We start from the raw sequence: 14,711 nt of genomic DNA on the forward strand, positions 1-14,711 counted from the left end.
GCTGGGGGCCAGGGTGGGTGCAGGTGGCCCAAAGTCCCGCCCTGCCCTCCCCAGAACTTCATCACAGCCGAGGAGCTTCGGAGAGAGCTGCCCCCCGACCAGGCCGAGTACTGCATTGCCCGCATGGCACCATACCAGGGCCCTGATGCGATGCCCGGCGCCCTTGACTACAAGTCCTTCTCTACAGCCCTGTACGGCGAGAGTGACCTGTGAGGCTCCCACGGAGAGCCCTGACCAAACACCCTCTCCTCACAGCCTCCAGGAGGGGCTGGGAGAGCCCCTCTCCCTGCTGCGGGGCCTCCCGGGTCCTGGTCCTCTGACTCTGTATCTATGCAAAGCACTCTGTCAGTCCTTTCTGGGGGGTGGGGCGGGTGGGCAGGGAGGGGCTGGGGCAGGCTCTCTCCTCTCTCTTTGTCAGTTGGCCAGGAGGTTCTCTCCCGCTCCCCCTGGATAGGGGTACTGGAGACTTGGGGGTCAACACTTCTGGTCTGGTAAATATATATGATGTATTGGTTTGTTGTTGTTTTTAACCATGTGGAGGGGACAGTGGATCCCCACAGCAAAACAGGTCCCCTCTGGGCCCAAGGAATGCCCACCACAACCTGCCCCTTTTTTCCCCCCTGAGGTCCCTTCAAGGCCTCCCACATCTAGGCCAAAGCCCTATGTGCCTTGTCCAGGAACTGCTCACACCTGTGATGGGCCCAGCAGAGGGCACCACAGCTAACCAATAGGAAAGAGGACCCCACCCTGCTCCCTTCACCCCTCCCCTCCTTTGCGATTGCCAGGAGGTGGGGGAGTGCAGCTCAGTGTCCCCTTCTGCAACAGAGGAGTGGATTGGGCACCCAGCCTTCTACCCCTGCCCCCAGCCGCTCACACCTGGCTTTGTCTGGACCTGGGTCTCTCTCAGATCTTCTAAGGACCAAAACCAAAACAAAAAAACAAAAAAAAACACACAAAATCACCAAAAAAAAGAAAGCTATAAAAAATTTAAACCTTTCAGAGAATTACTATTTACTTTATTAAGTTACGGATTTATTATATAAATATATATTCACCTAGCAACATATCTTTGCCGCCTCTTGCTCATAATGAAGACATAGCTGATTTGCTCCCCTCCCCCAGCCCCTTACTGATTTTTCTGTTGTCTGCCGTCAGGCATGGGTCTCTGGGGACCCTCCTGAGGTGGGGGGTGGGCTGCTGGCCTGGCTGCCTGTTAGTTGATGGTTTTGTTCCTTTCCCATTTCCCTTTTGTTTTATTTGGATTGATTTTTTTTCTTGGTTTCTGGATAAACCACCCTTCTGGGGACAGGATAATAAAACCTAATATTTTTAAGGAGTCTGCAGTATCCTCTCTTTTTCTCCAGTCTCTGTTCTCTAATTTTTAGCAGGGCAGTGATACAGCACCTCTCTGCAGAGTGGGGCAGGGCCTGGGGTGCCACAATCCCTGTTTCCATGTGTGTAAAATAACGCTATTGGGGACCCAGTCAGGGCCAGGCACTATGCTCAGCACACAATCGACTAGCTCACGTAGCCTGCCCAAGAAGGCGCGTCACCACCCCTGTCCACAGGCGAGGAGAGCAAAGCACAGAAGGGCAGTGACCTGCCCAGCGTCACCCGGTGGTGAGTGTGTGGCAGACCCGCTCCCAAGGACATGCTCAGAAGCACTGCCTGATGTCAGGGCATCAGCCCCCATGCCAGGCAGGGAGGTGGAGGGGCTGGGGGGCTGGTCTGGCTCAGGACCCCCTTGCTGTGGAATAAACCCTGGTCCAGGCTGACCGGGAAAGGCAGGGCTCCTGCAGCTCTCCTGCCTCCAGCCGCAGGCGCTCCCCTGCCAAGATCCTAGGAGAAGTGGGCCATCTCCGTCCACTGGGTGAGAGAAGACAGTGAGGGGGCTTGAGGCAGGGGTCTCTCGGGCCGCCTGCCTTAGCGGCCTGGTGCCACTCCCTCCAGCCCAGGCTCACCTGTTGCCGGGTCAGGCAGATGACTCCCTCGCCCCCATCCAAGTGCTGGCTACAGTGGCCTGTGCAGGGAGGGCCAGGTGAGTGCCCACCACCCCATCCCCCTGCTGTGGGAGACATGCTCCCTGTGCCCCAACGCTTGCTAGGCATGGCACTCACAGAAGATGCAGGTAAGCTGGGCCACACAGGATACAAAGCGCTCCAAGTCCACACGCAGACGGCTGTCCCGGTAGCGGCTAGTAAGGGCCTGGGTCAGCTGGTTGTTGAGGTGGAAGCCTAGGGGGAGGCTGCCTCTGAGCCTGGGCTGCCAGGAGCCCCGCCTCAGTATGGCACCACCCTGACTCCTCAGGGAGCGCGGGACCTGTTCCCAGCTCTGCCTCAACCCAGCTGTGTTGCTATGGCCTCAGTTTCCGCATCTGTCAAAGGGGAACTGTGCCAGCCCTGACCCCATAAGGCTGTGTGAAGACGTTCCGTGTAGAGCACTTAGGGCTGTCTGGCACTGCCAGCTGTGTCGGTGTTAAATGCAGAATTTCTGCTAGTGGGCCCTGGAGAATTTCTCTGTGTAGCAAAGCATTCTTGTCAGTTCCATATGGGGTCAGTTTCTTTATACTCCACATCAGGGGTGATTTCTGAAGTTTAGAAAGCATCTCTGATGAGGAACCTACGCAGGCTTCTAAAAGCTGCAAGCACTGGTTCTCCCAGGTCACAGATAACGCTCTGGGACTCAAGGTTGCAGGGTGACCCCTCCATGTGCCGCAGGTCCAGATAAACAGTTCGAGGATAATTATCAAGTGCCGTTGAGATCTGTGCCTTGTCTGGGTGCCATGGAAAGTCTTGGGGGAAAGAAGAGGCTGCCCCCTCATCCTGGTGGTGCGACCTCTGGCCTTCATCTGCCCTCAGGGTGGGGTGGGGGTGGGGTAGAGCTGCTGTGCCCAGGGCCATGGGAAACCCAGGCAGGCAGAGGAGGTGAAGGGGCCGAGAGCCCTTCAGCAGCCCTCTCTGGAATTCCTGCTGTCGGCTTCCTCTGACCACTTTTGTGGGCTCTGTATTCTGTGGTGCCTGATGTGGGGTCCTGCCCAGGGCCGCTTGGTCCTTGTGAAGTCCCTCACCCAGTTTACCCAAGGTTCACTCCTAGTGACCATGACCTGGTTACCCCTCCCAAGGCCCCACTGTACCAAGCACATGATGCCCTCACAGACCAAACCTCACTCCCACTCTCCCCTCCTCACTTGGACCTTGGCCTCTTGCCTCCTTTGTACATGCTGTTCCCTGTGCTCAGAGCACCTCTTTCCCTCTTGGCCCAAGGCATTCCTCCTCATCTCACACGTCAGAAAACCCCCATAGATAACCCCAGCACGCAGCACCGAGCACCTCTGGGCTCCCACAGTTCCCTGGGCCTCCCCCATCCCCACCCTGACCACTCTGGGCTGTCACTGTCACTGGTAGCTGCTGCCTCTGGACTGGAAGCCGTGGGGGGTCAGTGTGACTCTGGTCACCCTGAGTCCCAACATCAGCCTGCCCAGGGCCGTGAGCAGAGCAGGTGTTCAAGGACTCTATGGAGCCAAGAATGTGACTGAATTGGAACAGGGCTGTTTCTCCTGCTAATCCCCCATCCTGACACCCTACCTGTTCCTGGGTCTCAGAGCCTGCTTCCTGCTGGTCCCCTCCCTGGCTTTCCCTTCTCTAGATGCTGCCGTCACTCCAGGCCCTGCACCCTGACCTGGACTTGCCTCTCCCTTTTCCCTCTTACACATAATTTAAAATGTTTTAAAGAGCCCGTGGGCTCTCCTGTCTCCCCCCACCACCACCACCAATCTTTACTCTGACCACCACTTCCCTCCCCACTTGGCTTCAGGCCCCTGTGTTATCTCCAAGGGGGCCCCTCCTCCACACCAGTCCCCCAGGGTACAGGTTCACACCTCGGCCTTTGCACTCACTGTTCCCTCTGTCAGGAACACTTGCCCCAGTGTCCCCAAAGCTCACTCCCTTCAGGTCTCTGCTCAAACCTCAGCAAGGCCTTCCCTGACCACCCTGCCTCACCCCACCCATCCCTGCATGCCCTGGCACTCAGCCCTGCTTTCTTTTGCCCTAGCACTTACCACCATCTGACGTAGGAGTTCTATTTGCTGTTGTACCATAGAACCTCAAGGGCACTTGATCGGTTTTCTTCCGCCTAGTACACCAGGCACATACCAGGTGCTCAGTGATACTAAGTACAAACTTGCACCTTCTCCTTGTTCTCTTGCCATTGCTTCTGTCTGTCTGGGACTTTGTTTCTCCCTGTCCCTGTCTCCCCATCCTCTCTCTGATTCCATCCCTCCCCCTCTGTCTTGGGCTCCTTTCTTTCCTTGCACATCCCTGATCTTTGATCTCCCGATGTCTTACCCTTCACTTGGCTGAGGGGTGGGTGGGGGTCTAGGAGTTCCTGTCTGATTTCCCTCCCCGCCCCTCCACACACGGGGGAATGTTGAACTCTTGCAGCCACTCTGTGTTGGAGCCACTTTACAGGCGGCAATGGGGGCTCAAGGGGATGGACTCACATGCCTAGGGAAGTGCCCCAAGGAGTTGTTAGTAGTTAGGATTCCAACCCAAGCTCATGGGAACACAGGACGTTCTGCCACCAGCTCCCATGCCCTCCCTGGCCCGTCACCTCTCACACCTTCCTTTCCCCACACAGGATTCTCCCTGTGGCCTCAGTCCCTGCCAAGAGCTGGCAACAAGCTGAGAGGTCGACTTTGTGGGTGTTGGCAGCTGGGTGAGCTGCTAGGACTTGAAGAGGACGGGGCAGGAGGGGGAGCCAATCCCAAGGCCTCTGTCCATACCTGCAGCATTCAGCGCCAGCCTCAGCTCATGGGAGTTCATGGTGCCAGAGGCGTCCTGGTCGAACTTGTCAAATATGGCCTGGGTGGGGAGGAACAGGTCAGTCCCCCGCCAGGCCCCTGAGCTGCCTGAAAGGGTGTCTCAGGGGCCCGACAGGCTGGGTGCCCACCCCAGCTCCCTCTCTTCTGGCTCCGTGGCGTGGGGAAGCAGATTTACACTCTGGGCCTGTGTTTCCCAGTTTGTAAAATGGGATCAGTAATGAGAGCTGTAATGAGGTGGTTGTGAGGACACGCTAAGATTACCCACAGGGGGCCTACTGAGGGCACAACAAATGGTGGCTTATCACCATTATTAGTACAGAGAAGCCTTAGACCATTTTCTTCTCACATGGGTTTTGGGGGTGGAGGGAGGATCACCACCTCCCATTGCTAGACAAGCAAAGTTGCTCCAAGGGGAGGTACTGGCCTGTGATCACACAGCCAGATAGGGGCTGAGCTGGGAGCTAAAATGCCAACCCAGACCAGAGCCAGTGCTCCATCCCTAGAGCAGGGATGGAGAATGTCCAGCCCGCAGGCCATAGAAGGCCCTTGAAATCATTTGTTCTGGCCCTGCCAAGGCATTAGGGGTGAGTTAAATGTCTGTCTAAATATAGCAGGCTAGTTTTTAAGACAATAATTTGATATGGCCCATGAATGATGTTATAAATGCCCAAATGGCCCTTGGCAGAAAATAAGTTTCCCACCCCCACTCTACATGGACCACAGAGGGTGATGGAGCAGGGACATCCTAGCCAGATCCCTCCAAGATGGTGTGGTGTGGCCCAGTCTCCCGACTCCCCTGGGGCCCTGCTAGCCCACAGAGCATCTGCGTCCCTATTAGTAAAGTCTTCTCCGTCCAGGAGATGATTCCACCCAAGTCACCTTACCTGCCACTCCCGGAGGTGGCCCCAGAGCTGCTGGAAGTCGTGCAGGGCCAGGCTTCTGCCATGCTGGAGAGGGACATCTGGTTAAGTCAATGTCCCCAGAAGGGGAGCAGAGGCCCCAACATCACCATCCTCCCTACCAGGCACAGCTCCCTACATACCCCGAAGCACTGCAGCAGCTGCTCACAGGTCCTGAGCCCAATCTCTCCGGTGGTCCAGCTGTGGGCCCTGGCTACAGGAACAAACAAACCCAAGGTCCCGTGGCTGGCCGTCATTGTGAGTGCTGGGATTACCGCACCCCCATGTTATAGACGCTGAGGCACACAAAGGACTGCTGGTACCTAACAGCCAGGATCTGAACCCAGGCGAGGGAGTTCTGAGTGCTAGTAGCAGCCACACTCCCTGCCTGTCCCTCAGGGGAGGGGGGCTTACGAGTCGCTGGGCCTTGGCACCGGTCCTGCCGCAAGGCCCACGTGTGAGGAAATGCCATCAGGCAGCCTAGCTTCCTGTGGCCTGACTCCCAGCAGCATCACGGATTCCCACACATCGGGGGCCCTGTGATGACCACTCTGGTCCCAACTCACCAGGCTCCAGGGCAACGCTTAATAAGGTCTGGAGCTGAGGGGCACTGAGTTCTTCCTCCTGGTCAAAGAGAGCCGGTGATGAGGCCATTCACTCAGGCAGCCGTTCAACAAGGGGCTCTGGGCCCAGCCGAGCAACATGCTGGGCGGTGCTGGGGACAGGTAAAGGCAGCCCAGGCCTGCCCTCTCCAGAGCTCACAGCCCAGGACGGTGGTCAGGGCTGCAATGGGGAAGCCCTGGGCTGCGGAAACCCATAGCGGGCATGTGGCTGACCAGCCTGGGAGGGTCAGGAGAGCTTTCAGCGAAGGGCACGTTGGAAAGACCGGAAAGGAGGCACAAAGGATGAGAATTACCAGGCTGAGCAAAGGCCCTGAGGCAGGGAGGAGCTGTGAGCATTTTGAGAGATTTAAGAGGGGGAAATGGAAAGGAAAATTAGGGTGGAGGAGCAGTTCCAGGGGAGGGCGGGACCCCCGCAGCCCACTCCTCACCTCTCCTGCCAGCTCCTGAAACAACAGCTTCAATCCCAGGTCCAGGGGAATGTTGGGGGCCTGCGTGGTGGGGGGAGTTTAGCTGCAGCCAAGAGGGCCCCCCCCCCCGACCCCGGGCAGCCCCTCACCTTGAGAGCGTGCAGGTCAGCGCTAATCACGTCGTCTATCTCCCTGCGAATTACAGACAGAAATGGGGGCGCGGCAGCTCACTCCGCGCCTGGGGCTGGGGGCCGACGGGGTCTCAGCCGAGGATCGCGTGGGGTCCAGGCAGGATCCTGGGGCCCTGGGCTGGTCCCCCGGGGACCCGGATCCCGGAGGTGGGTGCCCCCTCCCCCCGGCAGCGGGGCTGGGGGTCCGGCTCACACGGCGGTGTGGCGGCGCTCCGAGAAGACCCGCAGCGTGAAGTCGGCCTCCTCGCCCGCGCGGGTGGCGCTGGGCACCACCAGGTAGTGGCCGGGGAACAGGCGGCAGCGGCGGCTCACGTCGCGGCGGGCGCAGAAGGGCGAGCGGTCGGCGCACAGCAGGCCCCGCAGGAGCGCGCGGCTGTGCGGCGAGTCCCAGAGGCCCAGCAGCTGCGGGCGGGGACGGCGTGACCGGGACGCCCCAGTGCACCCCGCCCAGCCGCGCGTCCCCCGCAGCCCTCCAAACGCCCGTGAAACCCGCCCGTCCCGCATCACGCCACGGCGCCCCTGGCCTCCCTGCAGGCTGTCCGAGGCCTTGGGGCCGGTTTAGAGAGAGCCTGGGATGGGGCCGCACCGGAGACTCACCTCCTCTGGGATCTGTGGGAAGTAAGAGCCGGGGAGTCAGGGTGGGCGGGGGAGGACGCCCGGCGCTCCCTCCCGGCCTCCGCCACACCCCTCCCTCTTTCCTTCCCGCTCTGCCTTCATGAAGCCCCTGGCCCTCAGCCCCTGGCCAAGCCTCTCTGCCGCCTCCTGGGTCCCTCCCTCTCATCTGTGCCTCTTGGCTCCTTGTCACCTCCCTGATCCGCAGCCGCCCCCCCTTCTCTGACTCCTTCCCGACCCAGACTCTCTGTGCCCTCCCTCCCTAGCCCCTCAGTCGCCCCCCGCCCCGCCCCACCCCTTGCTTAGCACGCGTGAGCCCACGCTCTGTCCCTCTGTGTGTCCCTCTGCTCCCACCCTCAGCCTCCCAGCGCCTCTTGGCCTTCTCGGACACCCCCTCAGCCCTGCCTCTCTGCAGCCCAGGGGTCCCACCTGGAACACGTGGAAGCCCACAGTGAGGTAAGTGAGGCCCTGGGCCCTCAGGCACCGCCGGTTGCGCTGGATGAGTGACAGGAGGACAGTGCACTTGGGGACGCGGCCCCCGCGAGCAGGGCCCCGAGCCCCTGCGGCCCCCCAGCCCCCCCAGGGCCCATCCTCGTCCTCCTCGTCCTCCTCATCGGGCTCCAGCAGCGTCAGCCGGAACTGGGGGTTGGTCCAGAAGGTCTCTAGAGGGGGAGGAAGAAATGGGGTTGCCCGCTGCGGCAGCCCCCTCGCTCGCCTCTCAGTCCCCTCCGGGCCTCACCGGCAGCCGGCTGGCTCCCGCCGGCGTTGAAGCCTCGCACCCAGCGGCCCTGGAAGACGTGGGTGTGCCAGCCGCCTCCCGCCGGGCTGGGGCCCAGCACCTCCGGGCTCAGCGAGCAGATCTGGACGGTGTTGAAGTGGCGGAGGAAGTCCTGCAGCTCCATCCTGGAAAGCGCCGAGGTCACACCTGCCCACCCCCAGGTCACACGGCCCCCAGACCCCTCAAGTATTGCCAAGTACCTTGCAGACGACCGACCAGTATGTTTCCAGAATGACCCCCAAATCCCTGAGCCCTCCAGCTCCCCCAGATTTCCCTGAGTCCTCAGAAATGCCCCACAAATAGCCAAGATCACCAACTCCCCTCAAAGATTGTCCAGTTGTTTTCAGCCCACAGATATCAAGACCCTCAGCCTCTCAATTACCAACAGATGCCCTTCAGCCCCTCAGTGTTGCCAAATCTCAAGAAATGCCCAGGCGCCACCAAGACCCCTCAGTTGCTCTGAATATTCTCCCTCCCCCTCAGCCTCCCAGAGGTTACTATGCCTCCCAGGCTCCCTAATGTTACTACTAATCGTCCTCACTCCCCAGCTTGCAGCTCGTCCCCAAATCACCACTCACATGGACAGTTTCTCCCTTTATGACCCCTCCCCATGAACCTCTGCCAGGACCCTTCAAGCAGGACTGACCCCTCCCTGCGCCCTGCCATGGCCTCTCCTACTCACCAAAACTCACCATCCTCCTTCCTCAGCAGCAGGGCATCTCGCCACTCCGGGGGCAGCACATCCCAGCGTGGGCAGCTGGGGAGACCAGGGTGTGAGGGATGGGCAGGTGGGGCCAAGCCCTCCCACCACCCCAGATCCATCCCACCTGTCGCTCCAGGGCCCGGTCCACTCCACACGGCCCCATGGGTTCCTTAGCCGCAGCAGCCGCACCTTGGTGAAGCCCAGTGACATCTGAGGGCAACAGCGTCACTGGCTGACCGGCCTGTGGGTGCCTGGACACCCTCTGCCAGCCCACCCGTGGGGTTGCTCACCTTGTGCGTGCCCGTGACTGAGTATGCATGTCCCTTCACCAGCCCATCTTCTGTACGGTACTCGCCCTGATTACTCTGGGCAGAGGATAGGACGGTGAGGCCACATTGAGGGTCAGGACCCTCCCGCTCCTCTGTGCCTTCTCTGCTCCTTGTCCCATCAGAGGGTCTCGGGTATGTGGCTGGGACTTGGGGCTGCAGCCGGGGGCTGGGGAGTGCTCCTCTCAGAGCACCCAGCTGAGTGACACAGCGCTCCGAGGGGAGGCAGGAGTTGGTGAGTGAAGGGGAGCGAGGAAGCAGAGAGAGGGAGATGGAGACAAGAGACAACACAGATGGAAGGAGGAGAGAGACAGCGGCTTAGAGACAAAGAAAGATAAAGAATAGACAGGGAGACAGAAGGAGGCAGAGAAACATAAGACAGAGCAAGTGGGCAACTGAGAACAGGGTTAAGTAAATGGATGAGTGAATGAGTTAGACCAGTGATGGCGAACCTATGACACGCGTGTCAGAGGTGACATGCAAACTCATTTTTTTGGTTGATTTTTCTTTGTTAAATGGCATTTAAATATATAAAATAAATATCAAAAATATAAGTCTTTGTTTTACTATGGTTGCAAATATCAAAAAATTTCTATATGTGACATAGCACCAGAGTTTAGTTAGGGTTTTTCAAAATGCTGACACGCCGAGCTCAAGTTCGCCATCACTGAGTTAGACTAACTCAGTGAATGAATGAGCATGTAATGGGTCACAGATGAACATATGACCCACACTGAGCCCATGAATATCTATCTTGGACTTCTGCTGAGATTCTCAGAAGAGGTACTTTTCCTTCTCAACTCTGGGGTGGTGGGAGGTAACTGTGGGAGCTTCTTTTGGGCCCATGAAGGGAAAGCCTGGCTGAGAGTGAAGCTAACCCAGAAATAGAAGCAGGAATAGAAAACACATTCACAATATCTGCTAAGCACCTGGATCCAGCTGTGCCTGAAGCTCATTCATTATGAGAGCAAATAAATATCCTTTCAACTTGCCCATGTTTGATTTGTGAAAGAGCATAAGCCACCAGTGAAAGAGAGGAGGGCATGGAATGCCCCCCCCCCCACACTGGTCCTGGTGGGGTCTCCATGGGAGTCTGACTCTCACCAGGGCAGTGGCACCCACGAGGGACTCCTTGGCCAGGGCATGGCGCAGGGCCGAGAAGAGGCCTGGGGTGTCTTGTCTCAGGTAGAGCACCTCGCCCACGCCACCTGTGAAGTCCACGAAAGCCTCATTCATGTGGCCGCCTCGCATCACCTCATAGGAGCCGTGGAGCCTGTGGGAGCAGGTCTGGCATGGGGGTGCCTGAGGCATGTGAGAGCATCTCGGGATGTGGGCACCTCTGTCCCAAGGGTGTGGGGTCCCAAGGGCTGTTCCAAAAATTTGCAGACTCTTGAGGTGGGGACTGTGACACACCTAGAAGCCTTGGTGCTTGGGCCACCAGGACTGAGTGATTTGGGGGTGTCAGGAGAGCGCAGGCAGAATTCTGGGCACCCTGGGGGCTGTTTGAAACCTGGGGTCTCTGGGAGGTTGATGTCTCCCTTTGGGGTAATCCCCACGGGGCTTGTCAGGGATTTCAGATCCACAGAATGGGGAAAAGCAAAGATTTGAGGTCCCAGGTCTTCCACCCAATATTTGGGGAGTGCTTTGGGTTTCTCAGTGGCTCAGGAGAGACTGTCTGAGATTACAGGTCTCCCAAGGGACCTATACGATTCTGGTGTTGGTGGGTCTCTAAGAATGTCCTGTGTGACCTGTTGGTGGAGGAAGGAGTTTGCTGTTTGGAGGGCTTCAGGGGGTGGTATGCATTAGGGTCTCGGGGGCTGTGACTTGGTCTGGAACCCTTAGCAAGGCATCTAGAAGATCCCAGAAGTGGAGGGGCTCTGGGGGCTGTCATGAGGCCGGGGTCTGCTGGCTGGGACGTAGGGTTGCAGCTGGGGCGGGGAGGGGGGTCCTTACTTAGCATAGGCCTTTTCCAGAAGGGGGGCCCAGAACTCATTCCGCTGTTCTGAGCGCACAAACATCAGTTTCCCCTCACGCACCGGCAGCCTGTCATCCACCACGACGTCCACCCAGCAGCCGAACTGCCAGAGCTGGTGGGGAAGGGACAGGGCCTGGCTCAGCTTCCAACCCCCACCCGTCTGGGCCCAGCTCTGACCCCTGACCTTGCTGTACCTGTCCAAAATTCCAGCCCCAAAGAAACAACATGAACTATGAAACCATGTCACCTGGGGAAACTGAGGCATGAGCAGAGGAACCGAGCTTTACCTGGAAGTGGAAGACGCCGGCATAGTTGTCTCGGAAACCCTGTTCGGGGGGCACCACTCGGTGCAAGAGTCGGGGGTGCAGCGTGAGGGAGGCGGCGGCCGCAAGAAACCAACAGTTACCTTGGAGGAGAGAAGGCTAAGGCCCAGGGAGAGGAGAGGCTGAGGGGGAGCGGAGGGAGGGGGAGGGGAGGTGGGGGGGTGGGGAGGGGGAGATCGAGGGCAGAGGTGTCAGGGTCGCAACTGCAACTTGCAGGATCTGGGGACTTAGGTGGGCTCAGTGGTCTCACCCAGTCTCCCCTGACACACGTCTGTCCGGCTCATGTCCTCACAGATGAACTGGGGCTCGGCACAAAACTCCTGGGGGGATGGGGATTCCAGGCCTCAGCCAGGGAAGGGCGGGAAGGAGCACTAGGAGGTCGGGCGCCTGGGTCCCCTCCTGCCTCATCGCTCCAGAGTAATGAGCGTCTCCAGCCCCATGAGAGGCTCGTAAAGCCTTTGGGCGGAGGTAGCCTTCTCTGGACCTTCCTGGACCCAGGGTGGTTGAGCCTGCTCTGAGCTGGTCCCACAGTGATCCTTCCTCCCTCAGACCCAGGAGTCCAGGCCCCAGCCCTCCTCCCTCAGACCCAGGAGTCCAGGCCCCCAACCCCTTCTCCCTCAGACCCAGGAGTCCAGGCCCCAGCCCTCCTCCCTCAGACCCAGGAGTCCGGGCCCCAGCCCTCCTCCCTCAGACCCAGGAGTCCGGGCCCCAGCCCTCCTCCCTCAGACCCAGCAGTCCAGGCCCCCAGCCCCTTCTCCCTCAGACCCAGTCCAGGCCCCCAGGCCCCTCCTCCCTCAGACCCAGGAGTCCAGGCCCCAGCCCTCCTCCCTCAGACCCAGGAGTCCAGGTCCCCAGCCCCTCCTCCCTCAGACCCAGGAGTCCAGGCCCCAGCCCTCCTCCCTCAGACCCAGGAGTCCAGGTCCCCAGCCCCTCCTCCCTCAGACCCAGGAGTCCAGGCCCCCAGCCCCTTCTCCCTCAGACCCAGTCCAGGCCCCCAGGCCCCTCCTCCCTCAGACCCAGGAGTCCAGGCCCCAGCCCTCCTCCCTCAGACCCAGGAGTCCAGGCCCCAGCCCTCCTCCCTCAGACCCAGGAGTCCAGGTCCCCAGCCCCTCCTCCCTCAGACCCAGGAGTCCAGGCCCCAGCCCTCCTCCCTCAGACCCAGGAGTCCAGGTCCCCAGCCCCTCCTCCCTCAGACCCAGGAGTCCAGGCCCCCAGCCCCTTCTCCCTCAGACCCAGTCCAGGCCCCCAGGCCCCTCCTCCCTCAGACCCAGGAGTCCTGGCCCCAGCCCTCCTCCCTCAGACCCAGGAGTCCAGGCCCCAGCCCTCCTCCCTCAGACCCAGGAGTCCAGGCCCCAGCCCTCCTCCCTCAGACCCAGGAGTCCAGGCCCCAGCCCTCCTCCCTCAGACCCAGGAGTCCAGGCCCCAGCCCTCCTCCCTCAGACCCAGGAGTCCAGGCCCCCAACCCCTTCTCCCTCAGACCCAGTCCAGGCCCCCAGTCCCCTCCTCACTCAGACCCAGGAGTCCAGGCCCCCAGCCCCTCCTCCCTCAGACCCAGGAGTCCGGGCCCCAGCCCTCCTCCCTCAGACCCAGGAGTCCAGGCCCCCAGCCCCTCCTCCCTCAGACCCAGGAGTCCAGGCCCCCAACCCCTTCTCCCTCAGACCCAGTCCAGGCCCCCAGTCCCCTCCTCACTCAGACCCAGGAGTCCAGGCCCCCAGCCCTCCTCCCTCAGACCCAGGAGTCCAGGCCCCAGCCCTCCTCCCTCAGACCCAGGAGTCCAGGCCCCAGCCCTCCTCCCTCAGACCCAGGAGTCCAGGCCCCAGCCCTCCTCCCTCAGACCCAGGAGTCCAGGCCCCAGCCCTCCTCCCTCAGAGCCAGAACCCAGCCCCCAGCCACACTTTACATGGGGCCTCATCCATTCCACTCCTTTGGCCTTCTCTGAGTCCGGCCCCAGCTGGTCATATCCAAGGGCATCAGGGCCAGCAGGGAAGTAGGGATCATGGAACAGGATCCCCTCATCCAGGCAGGCTGCTTGGATTGCCTCATAGCTCTGGCCTCTAAAAAGCTTCGGGTCCTGGGCTCCAGGGCCTGCCTCCTCATCCACCAGCTGGATGGTGACCTTCCCACTGCCACACGCCATCTGGACACTCTGGGCTCACAGGCTGGCCCCAGGCCCTTTAACCTCTTGAGTCACGGAGGTGGGGCTTCCCCGCCAACTGGGCCCCGATGGGGGTCTTTACGCAGTGAGAAGCCTTCCCTCATTAACACTAATTGATGGTTTGGGGTGCAGGGGAGCATGGACGCCTCTTCAGTGGTTTCCGTCCCAGGGCGTGGGGCCTTCAGTTGTGGCCAGGAGAGCAGCTTAATGGGCTTGGCCAGCAGCAGGAGAGGACGGCAGAGGTGAGGGAGGACCGGCTGCCAATGTGGGCGTTCCTAGAAGGAGGTCAGTGTGAGGGGTATGTTTCTGCAAGCTTGTCCCAGCGTGTCCCTCTGTGGGGCTGGGGAGTGTGTCTCCTGCTCCCCTCTCTCCATCTGACATTTTCTCTCTGCCTGACATTATATCTCTTCTCCATCTCACTCTCTCTGTCCATCACTCTCATCTCCTTCTGTCTTTTTTTGTTTGTCTTTGTATCTCTCTTGTCTCCATCTCTCTCTTTTTTTTAAACACTGATTTTCTTTCTTTTTTAATATATTTTTATTGACTTCAGAGAGGAAGGGAGAGAGAGAGGAACATCAATGATGAGAGAGAATCATTATTTGGCTGCCTCCTGCACACCCCCTACTAGGGATCAAGACACCTTTCCATTTTCACCAGCATGTGCCCTTGGCCAGAATCGAACCTGGGACCCTTCAGTCCGCAGGCTGATGCTCTATCCACTGAGCCAAACCAGCTGGGGCCATCCCTCTCTCTCTCTCTCTATTTCTCATTGTGCCTATCTTGTGCATGCCTCACTGTCTGTGCGTCTTCATCCTTCTCTCTCTCCTTGTAACGCCTCAATCATCCACAGCGGGACGTGAGCCATCGGGACGCCCATCTCCTGCCTTCCCGACAAGGCAG

General features: G+C 59.6%; 2 protein-coding genes across 8 annotated transcripts in view; one reads left to right on the forward strand and one right to left on the reverse strand.

Annotated features, from left to right (window-relative positions):
* ACTN4 (actinin alpha 4) overlaps positions 1-1,336 on the forward strand; it is a 76,708-nt gene extending 75,372 nt beyond the window's left edge. For all 7 annotated transcript variants that reach the window (XM_081107718.1, XM_081107716.1, XM_081107720.1 and 4 more), the window contains one exon: positions 55-1,336. In XM_081107718.1, the coding sequence (XP_080963844.1) occupies positions 55-213 (159 nt within the window). In that variant the 3' untranslated portion in view covers positions 214-1,336. The remainder of the gene's footprint in view (positions 1-54) is intronic.
* On the reverse strand, positions 992-13,793 carry CAPN12 (calpain 12; the record flags this gene model as incomplete). Its single annotated transcript, XM_081107722.1, has 21 exons — positions 992-1,866; positions 1,962-2,020; positions 2,118-2,234; positions 4,781-4,859; positions 5,704-5,766; positions 5,862-5,932; positions 6,285-6,342; positions 6,770-6,829; positions 6,898-6,940; positions 7,133-7,341; positions 7,537-7,548; positions 7,981-8,213; positions 8,291-8,454; positions 9,012-9,086; positions 9,157-9,242; positions 9,323-9,397; positions 10,463-10,631; positions 11,312-11,445; positions 11,621-11,739; positions 11,907-11,976; positions 13,557-13,793. 21 exons carry the CDS (start codon positions 13,791-13,793, stop codon positions 1,840-1,842), a joined length of 2,160 nt encoding a protein of 719 aa, XP_080963848.1. The 3' UTR covers positions 992-1,839.
* Positions 13,794-14,711: the final 918 nt, after the last annotated feature.

The sequence above is a fragment of the Myotis nattereri genome (assembly GCF_964212035.1).
Source record: "Myotis nattereri genome assembly, chromosome: 15".
Taxonomy (NCBI): Eukaryota; Metazoa; Chordata; class Mammalia; order Chiroptera; family Vespertilionidae; genus Myotis; species Myotis nattereri.